The sequence below is a fragment of the Triturus cristatus genome, chromosome 10 (assembly GCF_964204655.1).
Source record: "Triturus cristatus chromosome 10, aTriCri1.1, whole genome shotgun sequence".
NCBI lineage: Eukaryota > Metazoa > Chordata > Amphibia > Caudata > Salamandridae > Triturus > Triturus cristatus.
In genome coordinates this window covers 264,639,013-264,666,482 of record NC_140593.1, presented here as the reverse complement: position 1 = coordinate 264,666,482, position 27,470 = coordinate 264,639,013, and the positions used below count along the sequence as shown (strand labels likewise).

The window sequence follows — 27,470 nt, the reverse complement described above, 5'->3', positions numbered from 1 at the left end:
GATTAGGTACAAAATCGTACAACCCAAACTGAAAGCTGCGGTGCATAATGATGCAACAATGAGCAAAAATCAAAATGTGTATAGCAAAACAAACTGCAGCCCCCTGAAATAAGAGAACACGTGTCTTTGGTGACATTACCAGGAGATCCTGATGAGAACAGCCATTCCCCATGCCGAAGGAGAGGGAACAGGTTGCAGGACCATACGTGCTCATCAAATAGGGGAACATTTCTGCTTAATGCAGTGCGGCTGGAGCCAGAACTGCAACAAATCACATGTGTACATGGTGGTGCTGGGAAATGTAGTTGCGGCCCTTGCATACCGGGCTGAGGTTTAGAGTGGTAACGCACAGGATTGAACGAGCGGCTCTAATCATGGGGATCACAAAAGGGGGGTGAAGCATATCGTTTAAAGTCAAGACAGGAGGCATTGGAATATCCAAACTAGTCCTGGAAAATGATTCCTTTAGCAGAAGAGCTAATACCGGGACCGTGAGGGATCACATGATTGGGGGAATGCTGGGGATTGCAGTTGCTGCCCCCTCCTCACCATGGCCAGCAACTTAAACAAGCAAACATTTAGCTAAAAAGAATGGGGCAAAATAAACTGTGTGATATAAGATGTTAAATGTGCAGTGGCTTAAAAAAAATTCAGGTACAATATAATGAGCATTAATCGAAACACAATGTGTGGTGAACGAGATGAAAGGTATGGTAATCCAGATGGACATATTAAACCCCAGAAGAAGAAACTCCCACCAAGGAGTAAAACAACCAGTCAAAATACAAAACAAGCGAAAGTGAAAGCGAAAGCACGGTGCGTTGTGTGGAAATAGTAACCTGACCCACAAGAATGCAGCTGCCACCCTGCGCGCTGCTGCTCGCTCCCGAGAGCAAAACATTGTGGGAGTGATCATTAGAAAAGAGGTGGGACATGCACCCGCCTTTAGCCATTTGTGTGCTTTAATTATTGAAAGACACACGCAAAAGCCAATCTAATGTGTGGGAGGAGTCAGACCCACACGGAGAAGCCGGAGAAGCCACAGGAAGCCTCGCAGAGCAGCGCATGCACGCTCTTAGGCTCGACCTAAAAACATAATACACTGTATTTTACTATCAGGACTTGTCCCACACACCAGTACTTGTCCTACCTTTTACATACACTGCACACTGCCCACAGGGGTACTTTGGGCCTACTTTAGGGGAATCTCACATGTAATAAACAGAAAGGTTAGGGCCTGGCAAATGGGTGTACTTGCCAGGTCGACATGGCAGTTAAAAACTGTGCGCAGACACTTTAGTGGCAGGTCTGAGACACCTTTGAAAGGCTGCTTGTGTGGGTGGCACAATCAGTGCTGCAGGCCCACTGGCAGCATTTGATTCACAGGCCCTTGGCACACACAGTGCACTGTACTAGGGTTATAGCAGTAAATCAAATAAGTCAATCCACAAACACAATTTACATTGAGAGCATATGCACTTTAGCACTGATCAGCAGTGGTAAAGTGCAGAGTCATAAAACCAACAAAACAGGTCAGAATCAGGAGCCCAAAAACAAAAAAGTCTGGGGACAATCCTGCTGAAAAAGCAGGTCTAACAATAGGAGTATAGAATTCCCCAACCCTGTCAAGTGGTGCTAGTCACTGAGCTGATGAGCCAGGACACCCCGGGTCTGACTGTTTAATTTGTCCAGTACCTTGGCTGACTGACTGATTCATGTGCCTGCCATATTGATATTGTTCTACACACAAGTGGCCCACACACCATGCAGATTTCCAGTGTAGGATGTAAGGTATGGGATGGGACAATGCAAAGGGCTCGGTGCTTGGAGTGCTTGAGCACTGTGGATAATGCAAAGAAGAAGAACTGGAATAAAAGAGCTTCACTGAAAAGGAAGGAGTTACAGTGTAGGGGATGATCTGGACAGTGGGGTTTAGGCCCTGATCAAAGGGATATGCTTAGGCTGGGGTCTTTTACAGATGACATCATCTGTTCACCCTCACAACAGCAGGGGGCATTGTCCACTACCTGCACAGGATACTGAAGATGAGTTTTATTTTTTTAATTGCACTCTTCACGCTTGTCTACTTATGCCGTATTGTCTTTATTTATGTTGGCACCAACCAATGGCTTTAGAATGTTTTTCAAACAATTTTTAAAACATAGGAGCGCTTTATTTTTAGTAAATAATTTCAAGATTCATATAATTTCGGTTTGCGAATTTGCATACATATTTACATGGAATATGTACATAATGCACAAATTAAGGTTACGTTTTAAAAAGTGTCAATTTGAATGCATACTTTAGATACCACATATTCTATAATACGCTACTGAAAGACAATTCTGCAACAAATAATGTACCATGACATTCGCTGTATGACCCACTCAAAAATGGCACTGATATGTATCATTTTAATATCTATCTGAGTTGTGGTGATTTTGGAGGGGGTGGTTGGATTTCACAAATTTATAGAGCTGACCCTTGACCTTCCTGGTAGGCAGCTCCACCTGCACCCCCGCTGAAGTGTCCGTTCTGCGCCAAAGTCGAGGCCCTCCACCACCCGCAGGCTTCCACCTGCGCATCATCTCTGGTGGCCAGTGGTGGCCTTGGTTTGTAACCGCTTCTGTGCCTTCTCTGCCTGTTCGCTCCTCTTCTGTGCCTCCCCTCCCTCCGCTCGCCGTTCTGTTCTGTGCCCCGTTTTGATTCTGTGCCCCGTTTCCCTTCTCCTCAGTCTTGTTCACTGCTGCCCCTTTTCATTCTGTGCCCCGATTCTGTGCCCCGTTTCCTTGTACTGCTTGATTCTGTGCCTCTGTTTCATCTACTGGTGCCCCCTTTTACTTTGTGCCCCAATTCTGTGTCCCGCTTCCTTATACTGCTTGATTCTGTGCCTCTGTTTCATCTACTGCTGCCCCCTTTTACTTTGTGCCCTGATTCTGTGCCCGCTTCCTTGTGCTGCTTGATTCTGTGCCTGTGTCTGTTTCGTTCACTGCTGCTCCTTTGATTCTGTGTCTCTCGTGCTGCCTTCCGTGCCCTCTCGACCCCTGCCTTTCAACACCCCGCGGTCACCCCGCTCCGCTCCCAGCTCCTCAGTGCCAAGACACTCACCACAACGGAAGCCAACCAGCTTAAATGCATCCTGATCAACACCCGCTCCGCACACAAACACGCCATCGAACTCTGGGACCTCCTCGACACCACATCACCGGACGTCGCCTTCCTGACAGAGACCTGGATGAACGAAGCCTCCTCGCCAGACATCGCCATAGCCATCCCAGATGGGTACAAGATCACCCGCAGTAGACCGCACCAACAGGGCCGGAGGAGGAATCGCCATCGTACACAAAAACACCATCAAGATCTCAACAAACAGCAACGACACCCTCAGCACTGCCGAACACATGCACTTCCAGATCCACACGAACCCAAAGACCACCCTAAGAGGCACCCTCATCTACAGACCTCCAGGACCCCGGCCTCAATTCTGTGACTCCATCGCCGACCTCATCAGCACACATGCGCTGACCTCCACCGACCACATCCTCCTTGGAGACCTGATCTTTCACCTGGAGAACAACAACGACAGCAACTCCTTCACACTGGTCGACAACCTCGCCAACCTCGGACTTAAACAGCTCGTTACGACACCAACCCACAGCACCGGCCACACGCTAGATGTCATCTTCTCCTCAAGCCCCCATGTCGCCTTTAGCCACGCCTCCGAACTCACCTGGACAGACCACCGCTGCATCCACTTCTCCTTCCAAAAACCACCCACACACCACCGCACCCTACAGACCCCCCGCCGCCGCTGGGGCAAAATCACTGAAGAACAACTACAGACAAACCTCGCACTCAACCCCCCCGACGACCCAAACCAACCCGGATGAAGGTGCACTCGCCCTCGAACGCTGGATGAACGACTGCGCTAACACCGTATCTCCACTGAAAAACCCCACCAACACAGACACCAGCAGAAGAGTCAGCTGGTTCACCCCGGAACTCCTCAACTCCAAACGCACGTGCCGGAAACTGGAAAACATATGGCACAATGACCAGACGTCAGACAGCCGCACTGCCCACAAAGACGCCATCCGCAACCACCACCACCTCATCAGGACTGCCAAAAGAACCTCCTTCACAGACCGCCTTGACAACAACGCACACAACAGCAAGGAGCTCTTCACCATCGTGAAGGAACTCTCCAACCCCAACTCCAACACCAACGACATCCCACCATCGCAAGCCCTGTGCGACTCCCTCACCACCTTCTTTCACCGGAAAATCACCGACATCCACGACAGCTTCAGACCTCGGACGACCCCTGCCGACCACACCGCACCGAACCCACTGCCCACAACACCCTGACAACCTGGGGCAACGTGAGCATCGAGGACACAATCAAGACCATGGGAACAATCCACTTCGGATCTCAATCCGACCCTCTCCCGCACCACATCTTCAACAAAGCCAGCAAGTCCATCGCTCCCCACCTGCACAAAATCAAAAACCTCTCCTTCGAGACCACCACCTTCCCTGAGAGTTGGAAGCACGCAGAGATCAACGCCCTACTGAAGAAACCCAAGGCGGACCCGAGCGACCTCAAGAACTTCCGGCCCATCTCCTTGCTTCCGTTCCCAGCAAAGGTCATCGAGAAGATAGTAAACACCCAGCTCACCCGGCACCTCGAAGACAACAACATCCTAGACCCGTCACAATCAGGATTCCGCAGCAACCACAGCACCGAGACCGCCCTCATCGCCGCCACAGACGACATCAGGATCCTGCTGGACAACGGTGATACGGTGGCCCTTATCCTCCTGGACTTCTCCGCCGCCTTCAACACCGTCTGCCACCACACACTACGCACACGCCTCCACGATGCTGGGATCCGTAATAAAGCCCTGGACTGGACCACCGCCTTCCTCTCCAGCAGAACTCAGAGAGTCCGCCTCCCCCGTTCCGATCCGAGGCCTCCAAGATCATCTGTGGCGTCCCTCAAGGATCCTCCCTCAGCCCCACACTGTTCAACGTCTACATGGCACCTCTAGCACGCATCGCCTGACAGCACGACCTCAACATAATCTCCTACGCCGACGACACTCAGCTGATCCTCTCCCTCACAAAGGACGCCCTCACTGCCAAATCCAACCTCCAGCAGGGAATGAAGGCCGTCGCCGACTGGATGGAGGACAGCCACCTCAAACTGAACACAGACAAGACTGAAATCCTCATCCTCAGATCCAACCCCTCCGCATGGGACGACTCCTGGTGGCCCACATCACTGGGGTCCCCCCCGGCCCCCACCGACCACGCACGCAACCTGGGTGTCATCCACGAATCAAAACTCTCCATGACCAAACAAGTCAACGCAGTCTCCTCCACCTGTTTCAACACCCTCCGCATGCTCCGCAAGATCTACAGATGGATTCCGACTAACACGAGAAAAACAGTCACCCAGGCCCTAGTCAGCAGCAGACTCGACTACGGAAATGCCCTCTACGCCGGAGCCCCGTCCAAGCTCATCAGCAAGCTACAGAGAGTCCAGAATGTCTCCGCATGCCTGATCCTCGGCGTCCGCGCCATGACCACATCACCCCCCACCTGAGGAACCTGCACTGGCTCTCAGTTGACAAAAGAATCTCCTTCAACTTCAAGCTCCTGATCCACGCACACAAGGCACTCCACAAAACCGGCCCAGCCTATCTCAACAGTCGACTCTCCTTCTACATACCCAACAGGAATCTCCACTCCACTGACCATGCCCTGGCCACGGTCCCACGCATCCGGAGAACCACTTCCGGAGGCAGGTCCTTCTCCCATCGCGCCACCAAGACCTGGAACACCCTCCCCCTCGACCTGCGACAAACCGGAGACATGCTGACTTTCAGGAGACAACTCAAGACGAGGCTCTTCGACCAGTAACAGCACCACCACCCACCCCCCACCCAGACCCCCCCCAGTGCCTTGAAACACTACCGGGTATGTAGTGCGCTTTACAAATAATGAGATTGATTGAATGAATATAATGTCTAGGCTCAAGTGGTGACAAGAAGACAGTTGCATATGGACATGAAAAGGGATTGGCAGGGTTACATGCCTACCTAGTGTACAATATGTAGAATGAAAGGCAGCCCCAATTTATAAGGTTAGATTAATATATAACTATAAAATACATACCCCATCCCAAGAGATAATACCAATGCAGATGCTGCTCCTCTGCGAACACCGCCACCACAATTAAGGTATGGAGATAAATTCCTTCACAAAGCATCCAGAAGTAGTTGCAGCCCAGCATGTATTGGTGAAATGCCTGTAGCACTTTACAGCCCACCTGCAAGACATAAGAAGAGTTGCTATAGGTTGACTGATATATGAGCAGAAGATGCTCTGCAGACATGAGTCACAGATTAATCCTCATCTTCAGCTTTACAAAATGATTTCCCGAACTTTGGCTAGAATCCTGATCTCCTGACAATGCCATTAATTGGCTACGGTAAACATATCTGGCACATGTATTGAGAGGGCAATGTAAAATAACAAGCACTGCACGCAAACTCTGCAAAACAGTTTAACATATGTCACACATAATTTGTTGGACAAAGAGAACACAGGCTCATGAATAATAATTATCAAGATTTTTTATTTGAATGAAAAATATAATTGAAGGAACCTTTTGCTTAAGCATGAAAGTATCTGTTTTAAACCACAACATACCCAGAAGGATAGCCTGACTTCAAGAAAGGGTCAACAGGTAACCTGTAGTAGGATTTTACTTCTGATGAGCACAGCAGTCAATCCTCAGAGGCTACATGTAGGCAGTATATTCTGAATACAAAAACAAGCCCAGATCTTCTAAGGGACACACATTAAGTAGTTGACATTAGCACCCAGGACCATATGTACAAAGCATTTTTGCGGTCAGAAACAACCCGGTTTGCGGAAACTGGCCTTTTGCATCCACAAAAATGCTTTTTAAATATACAAAAATACAAATTGCTATTAGGTAACACATTCTGGTCGCAATACAATAATATTTTACAGACACCTCGAAGGAGGTGGTAACCCATTTGCAAATGGGATAGGGTCCCCAAAGGAGAATGTCAAAAGAAAAATTAAGAGCAGGCAGTGGTCCTTTGGACCACTGCCTAATTTAAAAAAATGAACAAGCACAATTGGGAAATCACAGTCTCTAATTTGTCATACTCAAGTAGATTGGCCAAGGCAGAAGTACTTTACCTGCCTCTGTCTATTTGACACATTGCTGTTTTTTTATTGAATCTTTTTCCTATGGCATACAACCTTAGAACTGAAGGAGCTTTAACCTGTGAATCAACATGTGTATGCTCCACTCTTAGGGCCACACCTGCAGTGTATGTTGGCGTTGCTACTCTAATCTCATAAATGTATTAGAAGATGCTCCATTACCAGTGCATAAGTAGATCCCAAGTGAAGCTGCCATGTAAGGGCACAGCAACCTCATTAGTTTCATGAAGCTGGGATCTTTTTAACAGAGTTCCACGTTTAAATATATACAAGATTTTAACACAGATGTGCCTTTTTTCATAACATGTCTGTTTTTACAAAGTTTGCATTCCTGGCTGTTTTCTAGTCTTTTTGCTGCCAAAGACACCTGCAAGTTTTGACAAATTAATAACCCAATTTGAGATTAATAAAATAGGCATTCCAATCAGCTAGCTGTTTATTTATTTTATTTATTTATTTAGTTGAAAAGTTTTATATAGCGCTGGCTAAACCGAAAGGTATCACAGCGCTTTACATGAGTAGGTAGAATTGCTTCGAAACATAGTAACATAATAACAACAGTATCAGGTATGTAGTAACTGGGGAAACATGAGTAACAAAGGTATGGATCAGGTGTGGGGAAGAAAAAGCAGGCAGGGGGAGAATGATTTGGGGGAGGGAGGGAAGGAATAGAAGAGGAAGAATAAAGAGTGCGGGAGGGAGAAGGGAACATAACAGTGTGACGAGAAAAGAAACTGACGATCAGGAGGGTAGGTGCTGGCCAAGGGGGGAAACCAGAGCCAAACTCCTCAATAGTAGCGTAGGGCAACTCCACTGGTCATCGGCCAAAGGTTGCTCAGTCGCCGAGGTACATCAGAGGGTTAAAGTATCAGCCTCGAGGAGGTCATCAAAAAGGTTTCAAAGAGAGTGCCTATCACGGTGTGCGGTGCTGAGTTACCAGTGATAATGGGAACAATCCCAAACCTCCACTAAGTGTGAATCCCTTAACACTGTGGACTCTCTCAGAGGGGTATCTAAGACTCAAGGGCATAAATGCAGGATCCCTCCCCAACAAGCGGAGAAGGAGTGCTTCGGCAAGGGGCACCTAAGAGGAGGCCAATAAAGGCCATTTTCCGCTACGTCTGACTCCCTTAACACTATGGACTCTCTCAGAGGGGAATCTGAGACTCCGGGGAAAAAATGCTAGATCCCTCTCCAACAAGGGGAGAGGGAGTGCTTTGGCAAGGGGCACATTCATGGAGGCCGTATTAGGGACAGTTGAGCAGTAGGGGAGGACCTAAACAGTAGAATGGGGGAAAAGAGAGTAGGTATGCTGGTACAGACGCCTACTGCCCTAGAGCAGCTAATGTTGGGGGTAGTAGGAAAAAGCCAAAAAAATAATGTGAAAAGTCTGCCAAAATGAACGTAACTTAATAGAAATCAGATACCTTCGTGGTCTAAAAAGGGAGGGCTAGCAGTAAAAAGCGAGTTAAAGGGTGAAGAGAGCGTATACTGAATGTGGAGAAGGCAAAGGTGAAGCTAAACATAGCAACAATCCTATGGATCATAGAGGGAAGTGGGGAATAAAAGGGGTTAGCATGCTGATCGGGTCACGCAGACTGGCCAGGGGGAAAGAACATCAGGGGAACATCGCAACGTCACAGTAATCAAGCAGTAGTACAGAACTGCATCAGTTACCGGAATACAAAAAAAACAGCTTTGTATACACTACTAGGGAAAAAAAAAAAAAAAAGAAACACATGAACAAAAACGACTAAACTTCATAAAGTCACAAAGTCAGCAAAGCACCAGACAGATCAAGGCCATGTTGCTCGGTCTCATACATACATGAGTAAGTGTTGATATTGTAGGCTGTCTTTTTGTCTGTGGTTTTGCAACTCACTTTGCGCTGAGGAGATTCATGTAAAATTAGCAAACCCTATGGGCACAACAATATTACTTGGGATTATTGCTTTGGGATTTCCCTGTGTGCTTCTGGCTGCCAAAGCAGGGCGCCTCGAGGTAGTCAATATTTGCCAGTGAGTCTTCCTGTCATGGCAGGTCTCCAGGACGGTCCACCGTCCATGTCTCAGCATCGGCCGAGTCAGGCAAACAAGAAGATCAAACAGAGGGCCCAACTCAGCCAGACCGGCGGGAGACAGCAACTCATCCTCTGGGTAGTGCCATTGAGAGGCGCACTCATCAAGAGATTCGATGGCGGAGCAGGGTGCAGACCCATGATCCCAGGAAGCTGGGTGGAAAACAATGAAAGGGCCACAAAAACGGCCTAAACATTGTTCGACTACAGCCTCACTGGGGAATCTGGAGCGGTGTTAAAGAACCCACTCACCATGGCAATCGAGGATGAGGGCTGGCACCGGCCCTAGATCACGAGAGACCGCTCTGATAAAAAACAAGGATGGCCTCAGACATGACCAAAAACAGCGCTGTGGCCTCACCAGGAAGCTGGGTCATCGCCATCTTGTGGAGCAAAAAACCTCCGGAGGACTCGCCGAACGAGCAGAATAGGCAGCCAGCAAGCCAGCGAGGCCGGGGGCGGCCCGCAAATCTGGTCCAGGTGCTCCGGTGGTAAATAAAGCAGATTTCAGGAGGCTCATCGATCGATCAACAGAGGGGTCCGGCCCCCGAGCTCCGGTGACGGCTCGAGCCAAAATGTTTCCCACACGGCGAGCCAGCAAGCAGTCCCAGTGGTGGGGGGCCAGGGCGAAAACAAAACTTTGGGCATCAGCGTCAATGAGGAGAAGGCGACGAAGCAGGAACACACCTAATCCAGAGGAAAACTCATCCAGCAATTGAGCGACTTGTCCGACGGTAGAACAGCCCAGATTTAATGCGACACCGGCTCGGAGGGCTTGATCCTGGGGAAGACCAGCGAGGCAGGCAGGATGAAGAGGAACGTCGAGTCCCTGGTGTTCAACCCTGAAGGTAAGCCACGTTGTTATACCAAGTTCGATGCAAAAGGGAGTTAGAAGTAAGTAGATTGGCGGTGGATGGACAGGTAAACAAATGGATTTTTACCAATTTGGTAGTCCCTGACCCCGGAGCTCCCAAGAGGAGCACCTACTCGGCGGCCATCTGGAGATCTTCCAAAGTCAATGACATCAAAGTCATACCTTCAGTGTATAATCGTGGTTAACATAGACTATTGCCCCACGACAATGAAAGATCGCACGAATGGGCCCGGGCATGGATGGCTCTCCTGGACTTGTTCAAATGTTCGGTTATGGGGGATGGGGGTCATCCGGTGGGGGATGACGGGACCCCGGTTCCTTGAGTGCACTATACAGGGCTTCCCCCCTCTGCTCTTGCGGTACTGTCTGTTGGGATTGCCGGGAGGCGGACTCGACGGGTGGTGACTAAGGTTTTGATGTACATGTACTTCTGATAGGTACGGGCGACATGCTTGGGTGGGTGGGTAGGGAGGAGGGGCTCGTTGGGGGGGATGTTGGGAGATGGGGTGGGGGGTATTTTGGCTGTCTCGCACACTCATGGTGGATTACTCCTGTGGATGCACTACCTAGTAGCACGGACAATATTGGGGTGAATGCTGTACAGATGTAGCTTATGTGCTGGGGTGCTTATTGCAAGCTGTCCTGATTTGGCTGGGGGGAGGACTATGGGGGACGGGGATTGACTGCATTTTTGTTCTGTGACCTAATAAAGTTTGTTTAAAAAAAAAAAAAACATAGACTATTGCCCCACTTCAAGGTATCTTTGCGATCACTTGCACCATGATGGTCAAATTTACTAATATACAACAAAAAACAGATCTGATGCTAGAGAATGCCTTTGCCACTCTCTCTTTTGGGCCATAAAGAAAAGAGGGGCATACTATCAAGAAACAGAGTTAAAATTATCGCCGCTTTAGCGGCAGAAAACTGCTGCTAAAGCGGCGATAATGGGTTGATAATATGCCCTTGAGAATTCCCATAGAAGTCCATGTTCTGGTGTCAACATGGGCTTCTATGGGAATTCTCTGTGGCATATTACCAAGCCCATTATCGCTGCTTTAGCTCCAGTTTTCTGCCGCTAAAGCAGCGATAATTTTAACACAGTGCTTGATAATATGCCCCAGAGTAACTTGCCCTTCATAATGCGCACAAGATGCTGGAACATAGCAGGATCAGAAGTACTGAATTTCGAACTGTTCATTGAAATTGACATGACAATGCAATCAACCTTTAAGTCTCACCGTACCCCTATCCTTATTACACAGAACACCAATGAGAAAGATGGAAATTTAAATCAAAAGGAATTTTCGAAGCTGATAAATCGCCATGAAAGCACACTGTAAAATGGCACGTAGTCAAAATTTGCAGAACGCATTAGGCAGCTATATTCGCTGGTAGGCTGCATTTATAGTTCTCTTTAACTAATGGAAGCTGTAGTAATTGCTGAACTATACACAAATGTATTGATAGCTTGACCTTAATGTGACTTGCTTAGAATTTTCATCATAACTGCAAAATGTTTCGGTTTTATTAAATGTATTATCTTCTTTAAGCTACATGTTCTCATCTGCACCAAGCTTGAACTTCATATAGGTCAGCTGTTCATAATACTGAATAGAGAATTGCATATTCAAACAATAACTGATAATTCGAAAAGCATTACCTAGCTACAATTCTACAAGCAAAATGTTTCTGTCTTTAGTATAGTTCATTATCACACAGTGAACCACTGATTACATGGTAGAATAGACTCTGCATTAAACTTCCCTGGGAACTAAGGTTACAGCTTCCAGAAACACAAATGTTTTGTAATGTCTGTTACATTTTTGATAGTAGATTGTTGATTTCATGTATTTTCCAAGGTAAAAGAAGAACGAAACCTGCTAACCATCAAAAGATGTCCTTCCACTGGCCCAAAGTGATCTAACCTGCAACGATGTTGTATACATGTGTTCTTGTCCTGTGTGTGTTTCTAGCTAGGTTTAGGGCTTTTCAGCCATGCTTCTTTCTGAGGAGATGCTCCTAGACTTTCAACAACCCTTCTTGTCCCTGACAGTTGTAGCTACTGCTGCCCCATATTTTCTCTGAGGCTTTATTTGTACAGCTTGCCACTGCAACTGTATGCTGATGGTCTTTGGATATTGAGACTCAGCTGAGTTTCATGACCTGCTGTTTATGAGAGATTGACTACTCAATTTGATCATGAACTTCATGCTTCTTTGATCTCTCTATGTTCTCAAACTATTTATGGGTTCTATTAACTTTTGATTATGGACCTTTATTTAGAATAGGGATTCATTCCTTCACGGAACAGCCTTGTCATTTTGCATTATTATTCATTCAAACAAAATTTTTCCTTGATAAATTTCGGTAAACTGATTTATCTGATTTATTAATTGAATAAAGACAAAAATAATTTTACTAATCCCTTTATGAGAATAAAGGTTTTTGAAACCAATACAAAACTATCATTATTGACTGAACTTAGGAACCGTTAAACTTCAATGTTGATTAATATGATTTGATTTAGCTTCCATTCAAAAACAGTGGCCAATGAGAAGTATTTGGCACAGAGGTGTAGCCCATTTTTGTAAGTCACAGGTTGAACTGGTACATTGGAATCTTTCTGCAACATGGTTGTGGATTATGAGAACTAAATGCATGGTAGCTAATGTGTGTGACTGTCATATTGTTGAGTGGCCAGGTATGGAAGATCTGTTATCAGCAATTTGAAGCTCTCCTGGGAAACTCAAATGTTTATTGACTTAGGGATGCCTGGGAAGAACATATGTCTATGGGCCACAGGCAATGGCTGATTCTGATTACCTATGTAATAGGACTCTAGACATGCCTATGTATTTCAAAAGTGGTAAACACCCTCACTACGTGACCCTGAATGAACGAATACCGAATCATAGCATGAGAGTGGCCACTAGCTGACACTGTCATTGTAAATAATTAAATGAACATGGCTACCCATCACAGTCAGAAGATATTTAATTTTAAGACTATTCCAGACATGCCAATGCCAGACCTTGTCTACAATATTTTCAATTACGTTGATCCCTCCCCACCCTTTGTCAAACATACTTTATATCGACATTGCCTTAGTTAACACTTGGGCTATTACTGTTATACTGAACATAACGATGTAGCAAGTGAGGAACTCATAGAAAAGGCCATCATTTCTGAAAGACCTCAAAATCTAGTTTCTCTCTTAGTGGCCTCAAGAATTCTTTTATTTAACATCTCATGTAGTGTACGCTGCTACCAATTTGTAGCCCTTCTTATCATTCAAACTTGACTCAGCTATTTGTGTCATGAACTACCTACTGTGAGCCTCATCAAATCCTCTCATGTTCCCCTCAAGGCCCCAACAAACGTGATCATTAACAAGCTCAGACAATTAGAAATCTGAGGCACCTTTGAGGGTGGAAGCCTGTCTAGTGATGAAGAGCACCTTTTATTAACGTACACAGTTCTGCTCTTTATGTACATTCCATCTACAGTTGATTATGTGTAAATCTTTACGTGGAGTAAATACTTAGGGCCTCATTACGAGTCTGGAGGTCCACAGACAGCCAGACTCACAGGGTCGTGGCGGTCTACCAATCACCCTATATTGACCAGGGCGGAGTGGGGCGCCCTGGGACTACCGCAACAGCCAGAGATCAGAGATCCCTGGTGGTGGCATGGCGGTCTTGACTACATAAAAACCATGGCGGAGAGGAAACAAAGGGGGCTGTACAGGGCACCCTGCTGCCTCGGGACCGTGAGGTGCATGCAGGGGGGCACATGTTGTGCCCCCCCTGTGTGCATCAACCCCAGTACCTTCACGGCATGGACTGCAGCAGTCCATGTCATGCAAGTATTGATTTCAAGGTACCCATTGCGGTGCCTATTTCATAGGCCCGCTGTGGGAATGCCAAAGAACCACCCGCCAGACAGGAGAAAACTCATAATCTGTTGGCTGTTCAACCTTGGGTTTGGCAGTGTGGGAGCTGGACGGTCCCGCTCCCGCACCACCAAACTCATAATGAGGCCCATAGTGCTGTGTTGCAGCTCCAAAAGGTGTCCATTTGAAAAGGGTCATTATACCATTGATCATTTTTGTCTCTTTATGATTCTTGTCAATAATTTACATTCCTCTATACCATCCCCTTGGAGGCTGGAGAAGTGTGTAGAACCTACCTGAATAATACTCAGATTTATCCTTCATTTCCATGTTTCAGGCTGTAAGGTTGTAGCGCTTGAGCCAGTTATTTATCTACCTTCCAACTCTTTATTGCTTTAGGTCCTTTTTCAAGCTGAATATATGACAGACAATATCTAAGATGAGCTGGTAGCCTAGAAAATCACTCATTCCCTCAGTCTAATTAGAAAAATAGCAGATCTGCAGCCACTTTATAAGAAGATGAGATTAGCGGTAAATCCGACTGCAGCATCTTTATGATACAAGAGAAGCATGTGCTTGGAACAGGGGATGTCTGGATGTGAGAAAGTAGTATGCTGGAGTGTAATATCCCCTGCTATTTTCCCCAAAAGCATGGCTTGGAAACGGCCTTCTAGGACAAAACAAGTGGTAGCCAGAAATCAAAAGTGCTTCCAGAACGATTGAACTGGGTTTGATTGACTTTAGCTTCACTTTGATTTAGTTTCATCTCCACAGACAAGCAATTAGGAACCAAGGAGGAAAAGTAATGTATCCTAGTGGAAAGTGCCCTAATTTATACAGATTTATTTATGCAGAATGTGACAGGGATACAAACGCCAAATAAATTAGGCTCTATTAAAATGCTTGCAACTATTTATAAAAGCTAGTTAAGGATGGAGAAAGGACCATCTGTCACAGTATCTTCAGCAGCATTTCCCTCAAAGTACGTTTTTGCAATAATCAACAAAAATTAAAACAATTCGAGATTCTCAGAAATAAGTAGTTCAGTATATTTATTACGGGTTTATAAAAATCTTTATCAAAGAACAGAAGGTAAGCAAAAAGGAAATGTAATTCCATTATCTGGAAATAGAAAATATTTACAAATAATCTCGATGGCAAAGGTAGAGATTGAGGTGGTTATTCAGGCAATAGAACTAAAGGGGATCAAAAAACACATTGAACCAAACATTACCAGGTGTGGAAAGTGCTGTTCTGTGATTCTATATATCATTAAAAAGATAATGGGCCCAAAACAGTTGAACATATGAACCATATTGTGAAAGAAATGTAATAGAAGCAACCTGCACTGATCACAATATTTGTACAGCAATTTAAGGAGTGTATGACAGTTGTTTCCTATAGGCTAATCTCTTTGTTGTATTCAGATAAATAGTTATCTCCAATTGAATTTCAAATTGTATATTACTATGGTTAATGTGGGTTTATTACGGCCCAACACTTCTGAACATACATTATTTGCTTGAATCCATAGAATATACTACCACAGAGGGTATTCAACCCTAAAATAGAAGATTAGATGATGAGAAAGCATTTCATCATGTCAACTGGAAGTTTCTGTCTGTTTTACCAGGGATCAATCATTTCCCAAAAGTATTTCTAACCTGGCTGAAGATATAGCATCTAATTTTAGTCAAGAAATGTGTGCCTGTTTCCTGTTTAACATCACTGTGGAGGGCTTGGCAGTTGGCTTTTGTGTATTCCTCCTAGACAGGGAAACAAAGGGGGATTAGATTTTGGTAGGATGGGTAGGGTGGAGCTGTTCTCTGCCCCACTAACATTTCATAGGGCTACCTTCAGCATACACACAAATGAACCTGACACTAGTAATGTGTCACCCCAGATTACATGGAGCCTTGGCAGGGGAAGGGAAGAACTTTCTAAAACCAGATATAGGAGTAGCTAGGATGTCCAACAACGTCAAACACTGGCACCAGGTATAAATATTGGACCCTCATAGCAATCTTCAATCCACTCCTGGACTTGTGCACATGACACAAGAAGAACAGCCTTATTCTCCAGAGGACTGTCATGAGGCTAAAGGTCTGCCTTGTTCCCCAGCGGACTACCATGCTGCCTGATGCCTGCTTTGTTCTTTAGAGAAATGCAGTGCTGCTACTGGAGGACTGTCCTGCTGCCTAATGCCTGCCTTATTCCCCAGACAACTACCCTGATACTTAAGACCTGCCCTGCTCTATGAGAAAAAGACTCTACCTGCTCTCTACATCCCAGACTACTCTGATTGACTCCAAGGGTCAGCTGACTGACATCCTATTCTGAGCTACATGGACACAACACGCTCCAGATGCTTCCCTGCAACTGCCTACCTGACATGCTTCACTGGACCTGCATGCACCTGCAACTGCTGGACCTGCCTGAACCTGCTGGCCTCTGCTGTAGTGTGTCTCCAATCCTCAAGTGGCGCCTCCTCAGGGCCTGATCCCTTGCCTGGAATGAGAGAGTACTTCTCCTTGCTTAACTGAAGGTTCCATCAAATCTGGCATGAAGGGATGCAAAGCCCTTCACATCCTTGCTGCACAGCTTCGAGCTTCATCGGAACTAATGCAGAGAGATGCAAAGCCAAGAAAAGTCTTGCTTCATGGATTTATTGGATACAACGCTTGAAGCCTTGCAAAGTTACGCTGTGCAGACCTCGTACTAAGGAAATAAGGGACAGTTTTCAGTGGGCCAAACTTGGTCCTGTGCCTGATTTGTGCTAGATCACAGCCGTCCAGAACTTGTGACTTGTCCCTGTCCAGCCCCATCAGCTACCCACAGTTAGCATTTTCTGCTTCTTGGGGTAATTTTTACTTAAACCTTTAAAATTTATATCTTCAGTTCTACTGATTGGATTTTTGCCGTTCTCGTATCATTTAGTTCATTAACATGTTTGTGATTTTTCTTCTGTTATTTTATCACTTTATTACTGTTTATGTGCTGCAAAAATACTTTACACATTGCCTCTAAGTTAAGCCTGACTGCTTTTGTGACAAGCTACTAGATGGGTTAAGCACTGATAACATTAGTGATTTTTGTGGTTCATCCTGACAAAGATTGTGATTGTTGCTTGAGTAGGGTTTTCACCACCCCTCAACCAGTAACACGATTTCCTACAATAAACAAGTCTTACTTGTCTTAAGAAAGCCTATGGCAGAATATTTTCAAGAAAGGGTTTCATTCAAAATCCAGGCTGAGGAAACAATACAAGTGGGATATAAACACAGAGAGCAGAGCTCAAGCAGATATGAGGGAGAGAGGCAATGGAGGCACCACTAGTAATTGCAATGAGAATTACACCAGCATGCATCCTTATGCATGCCAAAGGTTTCCTGCGGTTTTCTGTTGTGCCATTTTTTATGTATGTTGTTTGATGTATTATTTATTTTGCTTAATTTTTTTGCTGTTTTTGCTGTGTTCTCATTTGGCTGTTCTGTCTGTAGTTTTATGTGTAGGGCTATTGTGTTGTAACTGTTTTTGTGGTTACATTGTTGTGGATGTTGTGTTAATGGTGTTGTGTAGTTGCTTTCTTTGTGTTATGATACTGTAGTGTTGTGATATTGTATTATAGAGGTGGTGTGGTGCTGTGTTTTGTCATTGCTGTAGGTCAACCAGTCCTTTTGCAGGGGATGCACAGCATGGGAGTTAATATTTGATTTAAAGAGCAGTGGCGAAGACATAGGCACAATTTAATGCTATGAACAAGAAATTAAATTGGTAAAAGGTGGTAGTTTGGTGGTGGTAAGTGCAATTTCTTAGTGAGTGTTAAGAGTGTTGTGCTGTTAGGTCATAGTGCCTTGATTGGTGTTTGGTTCATCTATTGTGACAGAATATGACAGCGTATTTCCCCGGTATCGATTTTGACTTTCTAGATCGTAAGGTATGAAGGAAAATGTTTACTTAGTCTGCCAGCTCTAATATCTGAGCAAGATGTATTTATGCAGTTGGCATGGTTTTCTAAATGCCTAGGGCCTCCTATGTAGCTTGACTTTATCATTCAGAAGCCGATATTCAAAAAGATACATTATTTATTATTCTAAATATTTTTTGATAAGAGATATAAGGGATACACAATGATTGTATTTATGAAGCACATGTAAACTGCATCTACTATTGACCCCACTATTGTAGACCTCTCCAAAATTGGAGATCATATAGTTAACTATAAGTATGACACATATGGCTCATGTTGTGATAGTAAAGTCATCTGTTTGTATTATGGCACAGCCCTGTTTTGTGACCAAGCTTGTATTGCTATGTGTGGAACCTTGTTAAGAATTAACAAACTGGCAATTGATCATGATATTGCTTAGGACCTTATTATGAGTCTGGCAGCCCACGGACTGCCAGACTCACGGTGGCGGTCTCCTGACCGCCCTATTGTGACTAGTGCTGTCAGGCTGCCCTGGAACTACAGCAGCCATCGCAGCCGACAGGAAACCACTGTTCTCTGGCAGTTGCGCAGCAGTCCCGAGGCTGCAACATGCTTGGATGGAACACGGCAGTCCCACCAAGAATATTGAGAATTTCCTCACCACCATGGTTTTCATGGCAGTGAGCCCACCATGGAAACAGTGTTAGAGAGGAAACAAAGGGGGCCATACAGGGCCCCCTAGTGCCTCATACCATGTGGATGCACAAAGGAGGGCACAGCATGTGCACCCCTGTGTGGATGCACACCAGTACCTGCATGGCATGGACCGCAGCTGTCCATGCCAGACAGGTACTGCCTTTGCATAGGCACCACCCTGGGAACGACAAAGAACTACCCTCCAGACCAGGAGAAAATTCCTAATCTGGCAAGTGGTTCCTACACAGATTTGGGAACAGGGTAGGCCAGCTACCACACCACCAAATGCATAATAAGGCTCTTAGATGGATCTTCTTATATCATTCAAGTGTATGTTCTGAATGTAACTGCTTGCCATGGGAGTCATTGCATTTGATGATCTGATTGGTGGATCTTTGAAGACAGATAGTATGTTAGTTTGTTACATATTAATGTTAGGCAACAGCCTTTACCACGCTGTCTTAACCACGCATTACCTGAACCACGCTGTTTTAACCATGCATATTTTAACAATGCATGCATTTTCAGCGCATTTTCCTGTACCACGCGTGCCTAAACCAGGCATTTTGGTAAGTAGATGCATGTTTTATTAAGAAATGTTGTTTGTTAAAGTAATTGTTTATATATCACAGTCACAGAATTCTCATTTCATCAATTTTCTGTTTGCACTTGAGCGTACACGTTTCGGCGTGCTGCCTTCCACAACACTGGTGCAGGTAAATGTGACTTTTTTTGCCTATCACTTATAAAGGTTTACAATCAGCACTTCAATTTAAAGGGATTACATGGGCAACTAAAGGAGACCTGCACCATCATGATTTCTCATATCGGCCATGTTGCATACATTTATTCCATAAGTTTAACGTTGAATAGGCATCCAATACAAAAGAATATTCAGGTATTTTACAATATGCAGATGGTGAATCAGCACTCATAATTCAATCACACCCTGTTTGGGCTGCCCTCAAGTCCTTCCAAACGTAAGTATGACCAGAGTCTTTCATTATTGAATAAGCATGTCACTCATTCCTGCATGCTTACCCAAATTCATAATTTCCTTTGTTCTTTACAAAAGAGATATTAATGCGTCCTTCACCCATACCACAATGTGTCCTTAATAGCCAGTTTGTTACCCATCGGGATTAATCTGATGATTGCACACCGAGATTTAATACTCTCCGACCTCATAGTCAATGGGGAACTTCCATGACTCCAATGCAAATTATGGTGGTTGGTGCAATATCCATGTAAATCGTTTTACTGAGCCAACTAAAATCGCCGAAGTCTCGCTGGACGTACAGCACATGTAATAATAACCTGTGTATTAATTAATAATGGTACTAATTCATTTAAATGAATTAATGAAGTGAAGCTTAAATATTTTTATTATAAAAAAGTAACACACTCCATTAGGGAAGGTATGCAGGGGATAAAGGTTCTATGTGTGGGGAAGTGTATTAATATCCAGGTATTAAGTTTAATATCGGAGTATTAATTATTAAGGGCAAGAATATATTTAAACTTCATTAAACAATTACACTTAAAACATTATTTGGTAACACTCACCATTAGGGACGGGATGCAGGGGATATAGGGGCAATGGGTGGGGAAGTGTGTCAATATTTGGGTATTATTTTATTACCTGAGTATTAATTATAAATGGCAAGAATATATTTACATTTAATTAAGCAATTAAATTTAAATTGTTTTTTTAAAACAAGTAACACTCACCATTAGAGGCGGGATGCAGGAGATATAGGGCCCATGGCTGGGAAATTGTATTAATACTCAGGTATTCATTTTAATACCTGTGTTTCGATTAATTACAATGTTTTAGTACCAATACAATTAAAGTAAGGGTTAAAAGAAAAATATAGAAGGAGTTTACTCACGTTTAGAAAATAGTTTAACATACATAGTGCACTAAATGTCTTTTAATTGGAATAGAAGATTTTTTATTAAAAAAGAAAATTTGTATACAAATTACATTTTTAATTAAAAATACAATAAATACAGAAATAATTTTAGAAAAACAAATTGAATGCGCAATATATATAAAAATGTTTTTTGTGCTGGCCCACACTTTCCCACTGATTTCAATTAGATAAAATGTCCTTTTTCTATTTTTACAGATTTGCCTCGTACGCGGTTGTGCATCTGTTTTGACAGTCGGTAGAGTGTCGCGGTCAAGATCAGAAGCAAGGAAAATCTTCGTCCAGGTAAGCACGATTTATTCTAAGTATATTGGTGGCTATCTCTAATGTAAAAAAAGAGGGAGGAGGTAGTTAGGTTATAGGTTGTCATTTTGTATACAAATATGTTGTTTTAACCACAAATTCATTACAATACAGGTCGTGTTCGTGTGCCCTCATCCAGCTGGTTGCTTTTTTTTTTAACAGGTTTAAAATATTAGATAGTTACAAAGAAATACTACTATTTCAAACCATTTTCAAATGAAAGTGACATTTTCAACTTTTTTGCGACACTTTTTTATAAGGATGACTTTCCAGTTTTTTATTCAGCTGCAACATTGAATAAAGACCACCTGACTGCTGTTAAATAGGGCTAATGTATTTGCCTTTTAAAAATTAGAATTTTGGGAGAAGACGACATGGAAACATTGGATGAAGATCACGTGGCTGCTGCAGTTCAAGGCTAATGTAGTTGCATTTTAAAAATTGAATTTTTTCAGAAGACTACTAGGGAAACATTGGATGAAGATCACATGGCTGCTGTCAAATAAGGATATTGTAGTAGCCTTTTCAAAATGGATTTTATTTTAGAAGACTTCACTTTGGATAAATAAATTTAGCATTTTGGGGATTCAAGGGTATGGTGTCCCATTTTTCGAGAAAAACAGCATTTCGGCAATAAAGGAAAGGCCGGATTTGGAAGAGGAGAAGACAACTGGCAACAAAACTACAGGATTACCTGTTTGGATTTTGATTTTGCAATGGTGAACATTGTCGTGGGATGGATATTTTTTTAAACAGATACTTTTTGGGGAGTGGTGCTTACGATTGTAACTGTTGGGGATTTCTTGACTGACATCTGATTTTGCGAGTTAATTTTCATAATTCAAATTGTACTTTGCTGCTTGACAAATAGCCCTTAACCAAGCTGATTTTTGTATTTTTCACCAATACGTGGAAAAACACCCTTGAATTTGTGCATCAGGGTATAAATTAGTCACTGTGTTAATCATGGTCAATTTGAAATCTATAATTACTTTTCCAGGACTTTTTTTCACTAAGGTTTGGTTTTGATCACTGTTTAAAATTCAATGTATTTTGCAGAATGTTTGTCAGGGAGTAAAGAATACACTAGAAGGACATTTGTGTTATTCCTGTTGGCATGAATATAACACTTTTGGGTGAATGGATTGGGTGTTGATGTAAAATATCCATCCATCATCCAGATTGGAAAATTCTCAAGGGCTACAAGGTTATGGGTAGTGCTAAAAATGTAATTTTTTATTTGAGGGTTTTCATTGTCATGCAGGTCTAAAGGTTAATTGGAGAAAGTTACAGTTAGTTGACGGGGGATGTTAATGTCTTCATATGTTTGGGGTGTTGCACGGTGGGGATAACGCACCAGTTTTTCCCTCTGGACCATCCTCCTAAGGTTGGGGATGGAGGGCATACTACTGGCAAATTTTATTAGAATGTTTTGGGCAACCTTTCGCAATATTGCACCACAGGGTTCATTAGAGTTGTGTGGACAAAGCTTAATTTGTTCAACATTTTCTCTTACTTCTATTTCCATTTCAGAGGCAAAGTGGTTATGCTCTGTTGTCCTAGCCACTGTATCTTCCAAAGAAACCGCTCTGCCTGTCCAGTAGGAATAGAAATATTGCACACACCTCCAATGACTTCTGGGTTCAGTCAATCTCTCTTTACAGTGAAGATACCCACCATATTTGAGACCATGACAGTCCTGCCAAGCATATTGTGGCCTCCTGACCACTGCAATACCACCAGGGAATGGCAGTACCCTGGCAGCAGTAGCAGGCTGTGGCAGTCCTATCGCCTGACTCATAATAGGACGGTCAGGAGTATGCCAGACTCATAATCGAGGCCTCATTGTCTATCTCCTGCCCTAAGGTAATCACGTCTTTGAGATTTACAATCTTGAGAAAAATGTGTTATTTTTGGTACTTTGCACTTAAAAAAAGATACTGTTTTTTAAGGTCATTTTTAAAACGAAGTAATAACTTATGAACCTTTCAGATACGAGGAATTACGAAAGCAAGATGTTCACAACAGAACACATTTTTGATGTAAAAATACATTGTAAATATGCATTCTGGATTTATTGGAAGGTTATTTTTTAGCAAATATTCCTACCGATTTAACTTTTGATTACGCTAGATGTCAGGATTAACTACAGGATGTGGGTCTCGGTTCTCTGCTCCAAATGATGTGTATCATCACAAAGGTATTCAGTGTACCATTGGGAACAAAATGGTGGACGGCAGTTTATATATGTACTTTATCTGGTGTTCCATAATTCAAACAAAAATATGTTTTGGCCATGGTTTTTCAAGGTGCGTTTAATTCTGAGAGAATGTGTATTTATTTTGAAAGGTTTAAAAAATACTTTTTATCGCATTCCAGCCACAGAATGGCAGCCATTTTAGAGAGCTAGAACTTGTTCATATTCGTAAAAATAGTAGCAGGACTACTTTTGTAATGACATATCTCACAACCTGTTTTAGTTATAAAGATCATTGTGGAACAACATTTATTTTGAATCTTGTCTTTGGAAATGTGTTGTAGGCAAAATATTTGTCCATGGAAGTATTTGAAAATACATTTTTTGTTATAACCATGATTTCTTTTTAAGAAGATTTTTTTTTAGAGTTTATAAAAATGAGTGTTTGACAAAGTAAAATGCATGCGTTGTTGAAAAATGCGTGTTATGGCATGCGTAGTAATGGTATGCCTAGTTCAGACGTTTTTAATGTGTTTAATAAAATTTCCTGCTTAAGACATGCGAGGTAGAAACTTGCATTGTAGAGGTAAGGTCTTTGTTGCACTTGCATTGTAAAGGCATTCGCTGTTTAGGCATTTGTGGTTCTATCACACAACCATCAATGTTTGCTTATCATATATCTCATTCAACTATGTGACTATCAAATTGGTTTTCTTCTAATAATTAGATGAAACTCATTAATTGGTGCAATCTTTGTACATTACGGGGCATGTTTATCATTAAGTTGTGCCATCCTAGTGCCACACAAGGGGGGTGCAAGGGCGGCACAACAACTAAGTCAGATTGCACGGCTTGATAAATATAGAGTAATGCATCTCAGCGCAAATTGCTGCATTGCATTACTCTGCCCCAGGGAGGAATTCCATGGGTGGAGCGTGGGTGTTCTCACGCATCGACCCATGAATTTCGGTGCATTCCCAGATTTACCATTACTGATAGACTTGGGAATGTGTCAAAATGCTACACCTCCTGAGATGTTCTGCAACATACATAGAAAGAGGAAAATGCCTCTGAGGATTGTTTTTGTGCCTTTCTGCAAAAAAAAAATCCTGCCTGCAACACAGGCAACCATGTACCACAGCGTAAGAGTGCTTGCGTTGGCGCTAGGCAGCACATTGTACACCAGCGCAAGAAAAGGACAGGAATGCACTGTATAATGGTAAATACGGTGCTGTTTCACACAGTGCAGCAAGGTAGCTTGCTGTGTTGCGCTGCATGAAAGCTTGATAAATGTGCTCCTATCTATTTTGCAATTTGAAGAGATAGTGGCGAGTCACTCAATTTAGTTAAGGATTCCCATAATATTAATTTGTAATCATAATGAATCATGAACAACAATATTAAATCAAGAAGTAGGATACAGAGAATCAGGAAGCATGAGGCCATATTTCTCTGCATCAAAGGTTGATGCAGAGAAATGGGACCTCATGCTTCCTGATTCTCTATATCCTACTTCTTGAATTCAAATTTGTGTTCATGCTTCACTAATTTAAATTGGATGTGTAGGTTTGACTTCATACTAATTAATTTGTATTTCCTCTTACCATTCTTAACTTTAACAGTCTAGTTCCTCATTAGATTGCTGAATCTACAGTAGAATACCATGGAATTAAACGATGCTCTCTACCTATGGGGAAAAATACGTTTTATTCATCACAGATAATTTTTCTGTAAGTGAAAGATATTCATAAATTCATAAATGTACATAACTTCTATAGGAACTCAGGGGCAAAACAATGTTTTTTGTCAAAGATGGTATATTAAATCCAGGAAGGGGGATCAACGTTTACTACATGCTTTAAAATTCACCGCAAATGTACCACCAAAAATTGGTTAACTTTTGATATGAATCTGTAATTACTTTTCTACTTACTTTTTCACATGCTTCTTCTTTCTTTACCCTCCCCTCAAAAAAGTGATCTACTTTTGCTTTAATGCAATTCATTAGACCGATTACTTTGCTCCGGTAGACACAATGGCTGAATCAGGACTAAAGCTTATTTGCATGTAATTAGTTCTATCTGAGGTTTAACCGTAGGCAATAAAATGAGGAACTGTATGCCGTCTGAGTAATTACAGTACAATAAAAAAAGTTAAGAATGGACTGATTGCATTCCCTTATTAGGGCCCATCAGCCAGGTATTGCTTGGCTCCAGACCCCACATATGGGCATGTCCGCCCCACTTAGGGCATCACACTGTCATATAAAAAAGGTGATAGTTGGAATGCTTGAATTAACCTCTGCCACTCATGATTACCAGAGGACATTACTGGGCCATCATTATTCTGCACACCATGCCACCTCAGTTTCGGCACAGCCATTTGCAAATCATCTTGACTCTGCTCCAATAGGAGCAGTCCAGCCTGAATTACCAGGACAGGTTCTCCCTAAACTTAAACCAGAACACAAGGAATCGATTTCACACATATTAGGTCTAATCAGTCAGGAATAGTTTGTTTCCAGTGGCACAGTGTGCACAGGACTCACGTCACGGCATACCCGTCCCACGTAGGGTGTCACACTGAAGTATACAAAAGGTACTGGATGGAATGCTTGAAATAATGTCAATCACAGCTTATTACTTGGGCCGCATACCAGTACATTCTGTACACCAATCCACCTCAGTTTGGACCAAGTCATATACAAATCAGTATGGACTCTGCACCAGTAGGAACAGTCCAGCCCAATTATCAGGGCAGGTCCTCCCTCAATCCGAACACAAGCAACGTTTTTACTGTTTTTAGGGCTCATCATTCGGGTAGATCTTGATTCCAGTGGCTTTGTGCACAGGACATACATGTGGGAGTACCCGTCCCACTTAGGGCGTCACTCACCAAAAAACTGATGGAAGGAATGCTTGAATTAATTTTAGCCAATGGTAATTACTCGGGTTGAATCCCAGTCCATTTTGATTCTGCACACAATGCCACCTCAGTCTGGACTCAGCCATACGCTAATCAGTCTTGAGTTTGCTCCAATAGGAATAGTTCAGCCCTAACAACCAAACAAAGTCCACCCTGAACAAGAACACAAGCACAAGATTGGTTTCAGTATTATTAGGGCTCATCGGTCACGCATATCTTAGTCCCAATTGCAGAGTGTGTTGGGGTCTCATGATTGGGTAGACCCGCCCCACCTAGTGTGTTGCACTAGACTATAAAAAAAAGTGCTGAATAGGATGCTTAAATTATTCTCAGCAACTTGTAATTACTCAGGCCATATCTCAGTCCATTGATATGCTGCACACCATCCCACCTCAGTTTGGATCCAGCCAAATGCAAATCAGTCTTGACCTGGCTCCAATAGAAACAGGCCAGGCCGAACTGTCTGGGTATATAATGATTTTCATAAGGCGGGCATTTAATCATCCCATCCATCACCTTGATGTAGTTACAGTTTACTATCCAAGTGTGTTGGTATGCCCAGCCATGGGTTCTGTGCTCACTGAGATCACCTCAAGCTATACCTCAGTGATCAGACCTAAGTAGGTCGAAACTGGTCTGGGTTGCTTGTGGTCCTTTCAAGAGGTGGATAATGATAGCACGTTCCTGAATAGGAAAATGTCTTTCGTTTTGCACTCAATCTCAGAGATGTGATCTCTTTTGTGAAATTAAACTCAGGTAAATCGGAATTTATTCAAGTATAACTTGAGTTTATTAACCGTTGTTCAAAGTTAATGAAGTCAAAGAATTGTATTCATTCTTTATCAATGCATCATATATCCAACTGCCCAATGCATTTCGGGCTTTTTTAAGCCCTTCTTGAAAGGATAAGGTATAGGGTTCAGTATATATATACATTTTATAAACACTCAATAGAAAAGAACAATTTTTATCCAAACAATTATACAGTAGATTTTGATTGTAACAGACATGATCATGTTGAAACAGTATTAAAAGTAATACGTTCGTAATAAGTAAAAAAACACAATGCCAGTGTTGGTAATTACCAAAATGGAGGTACACTACACATCAAAGTGATGTGAAAATATCCACTTGTTTTACATGTTAAAACAACATACTGTGATGTGCATTTACCAAGGTCATAGGAAATAGTGAAGCCGAAATGGACCAAGAAAGTTTGGGTGGTACTGTAAGTAAAAAACTAAATGAAAAAATGAAAATGCCATATAGGACAAAGTAATGTGGTGTGATTTTGCCAAAATTGTAGGAAAAAGTAAAGACGAAATAAACAGAAAAATCTAGATGGTGGTTTGGGTAACAAAAATACATACAG

General features: G+C 43.1%; 1 protein-coding gene across 2 annotated transcripts in view; it reads right to left on the bottom strand.

Annotated features, from left to right (window-relative positions):
- The window catches only part of LOC146789297 (calcitonin gene-related peptide type 1 receptor-like), a 2,166,593-nt gene that overhangs the window by 640,255 nt on the left and 1,498,868 nt on the right, over positions 1-27,470 (bottom strand). For both annotated transcript variants that reach the window (XM_085630942.1, XM_085630944.1), the window contains exon 10: positions 6,181-6,334. In XM_085630942.1, coding sequence (XP_085487068.1) covers positions 6,181-6,334 — 154 coding nt within the window. The remainder of the gene's footprint in view (positions 1-6,180; positions 6,335-27,470) is intronic.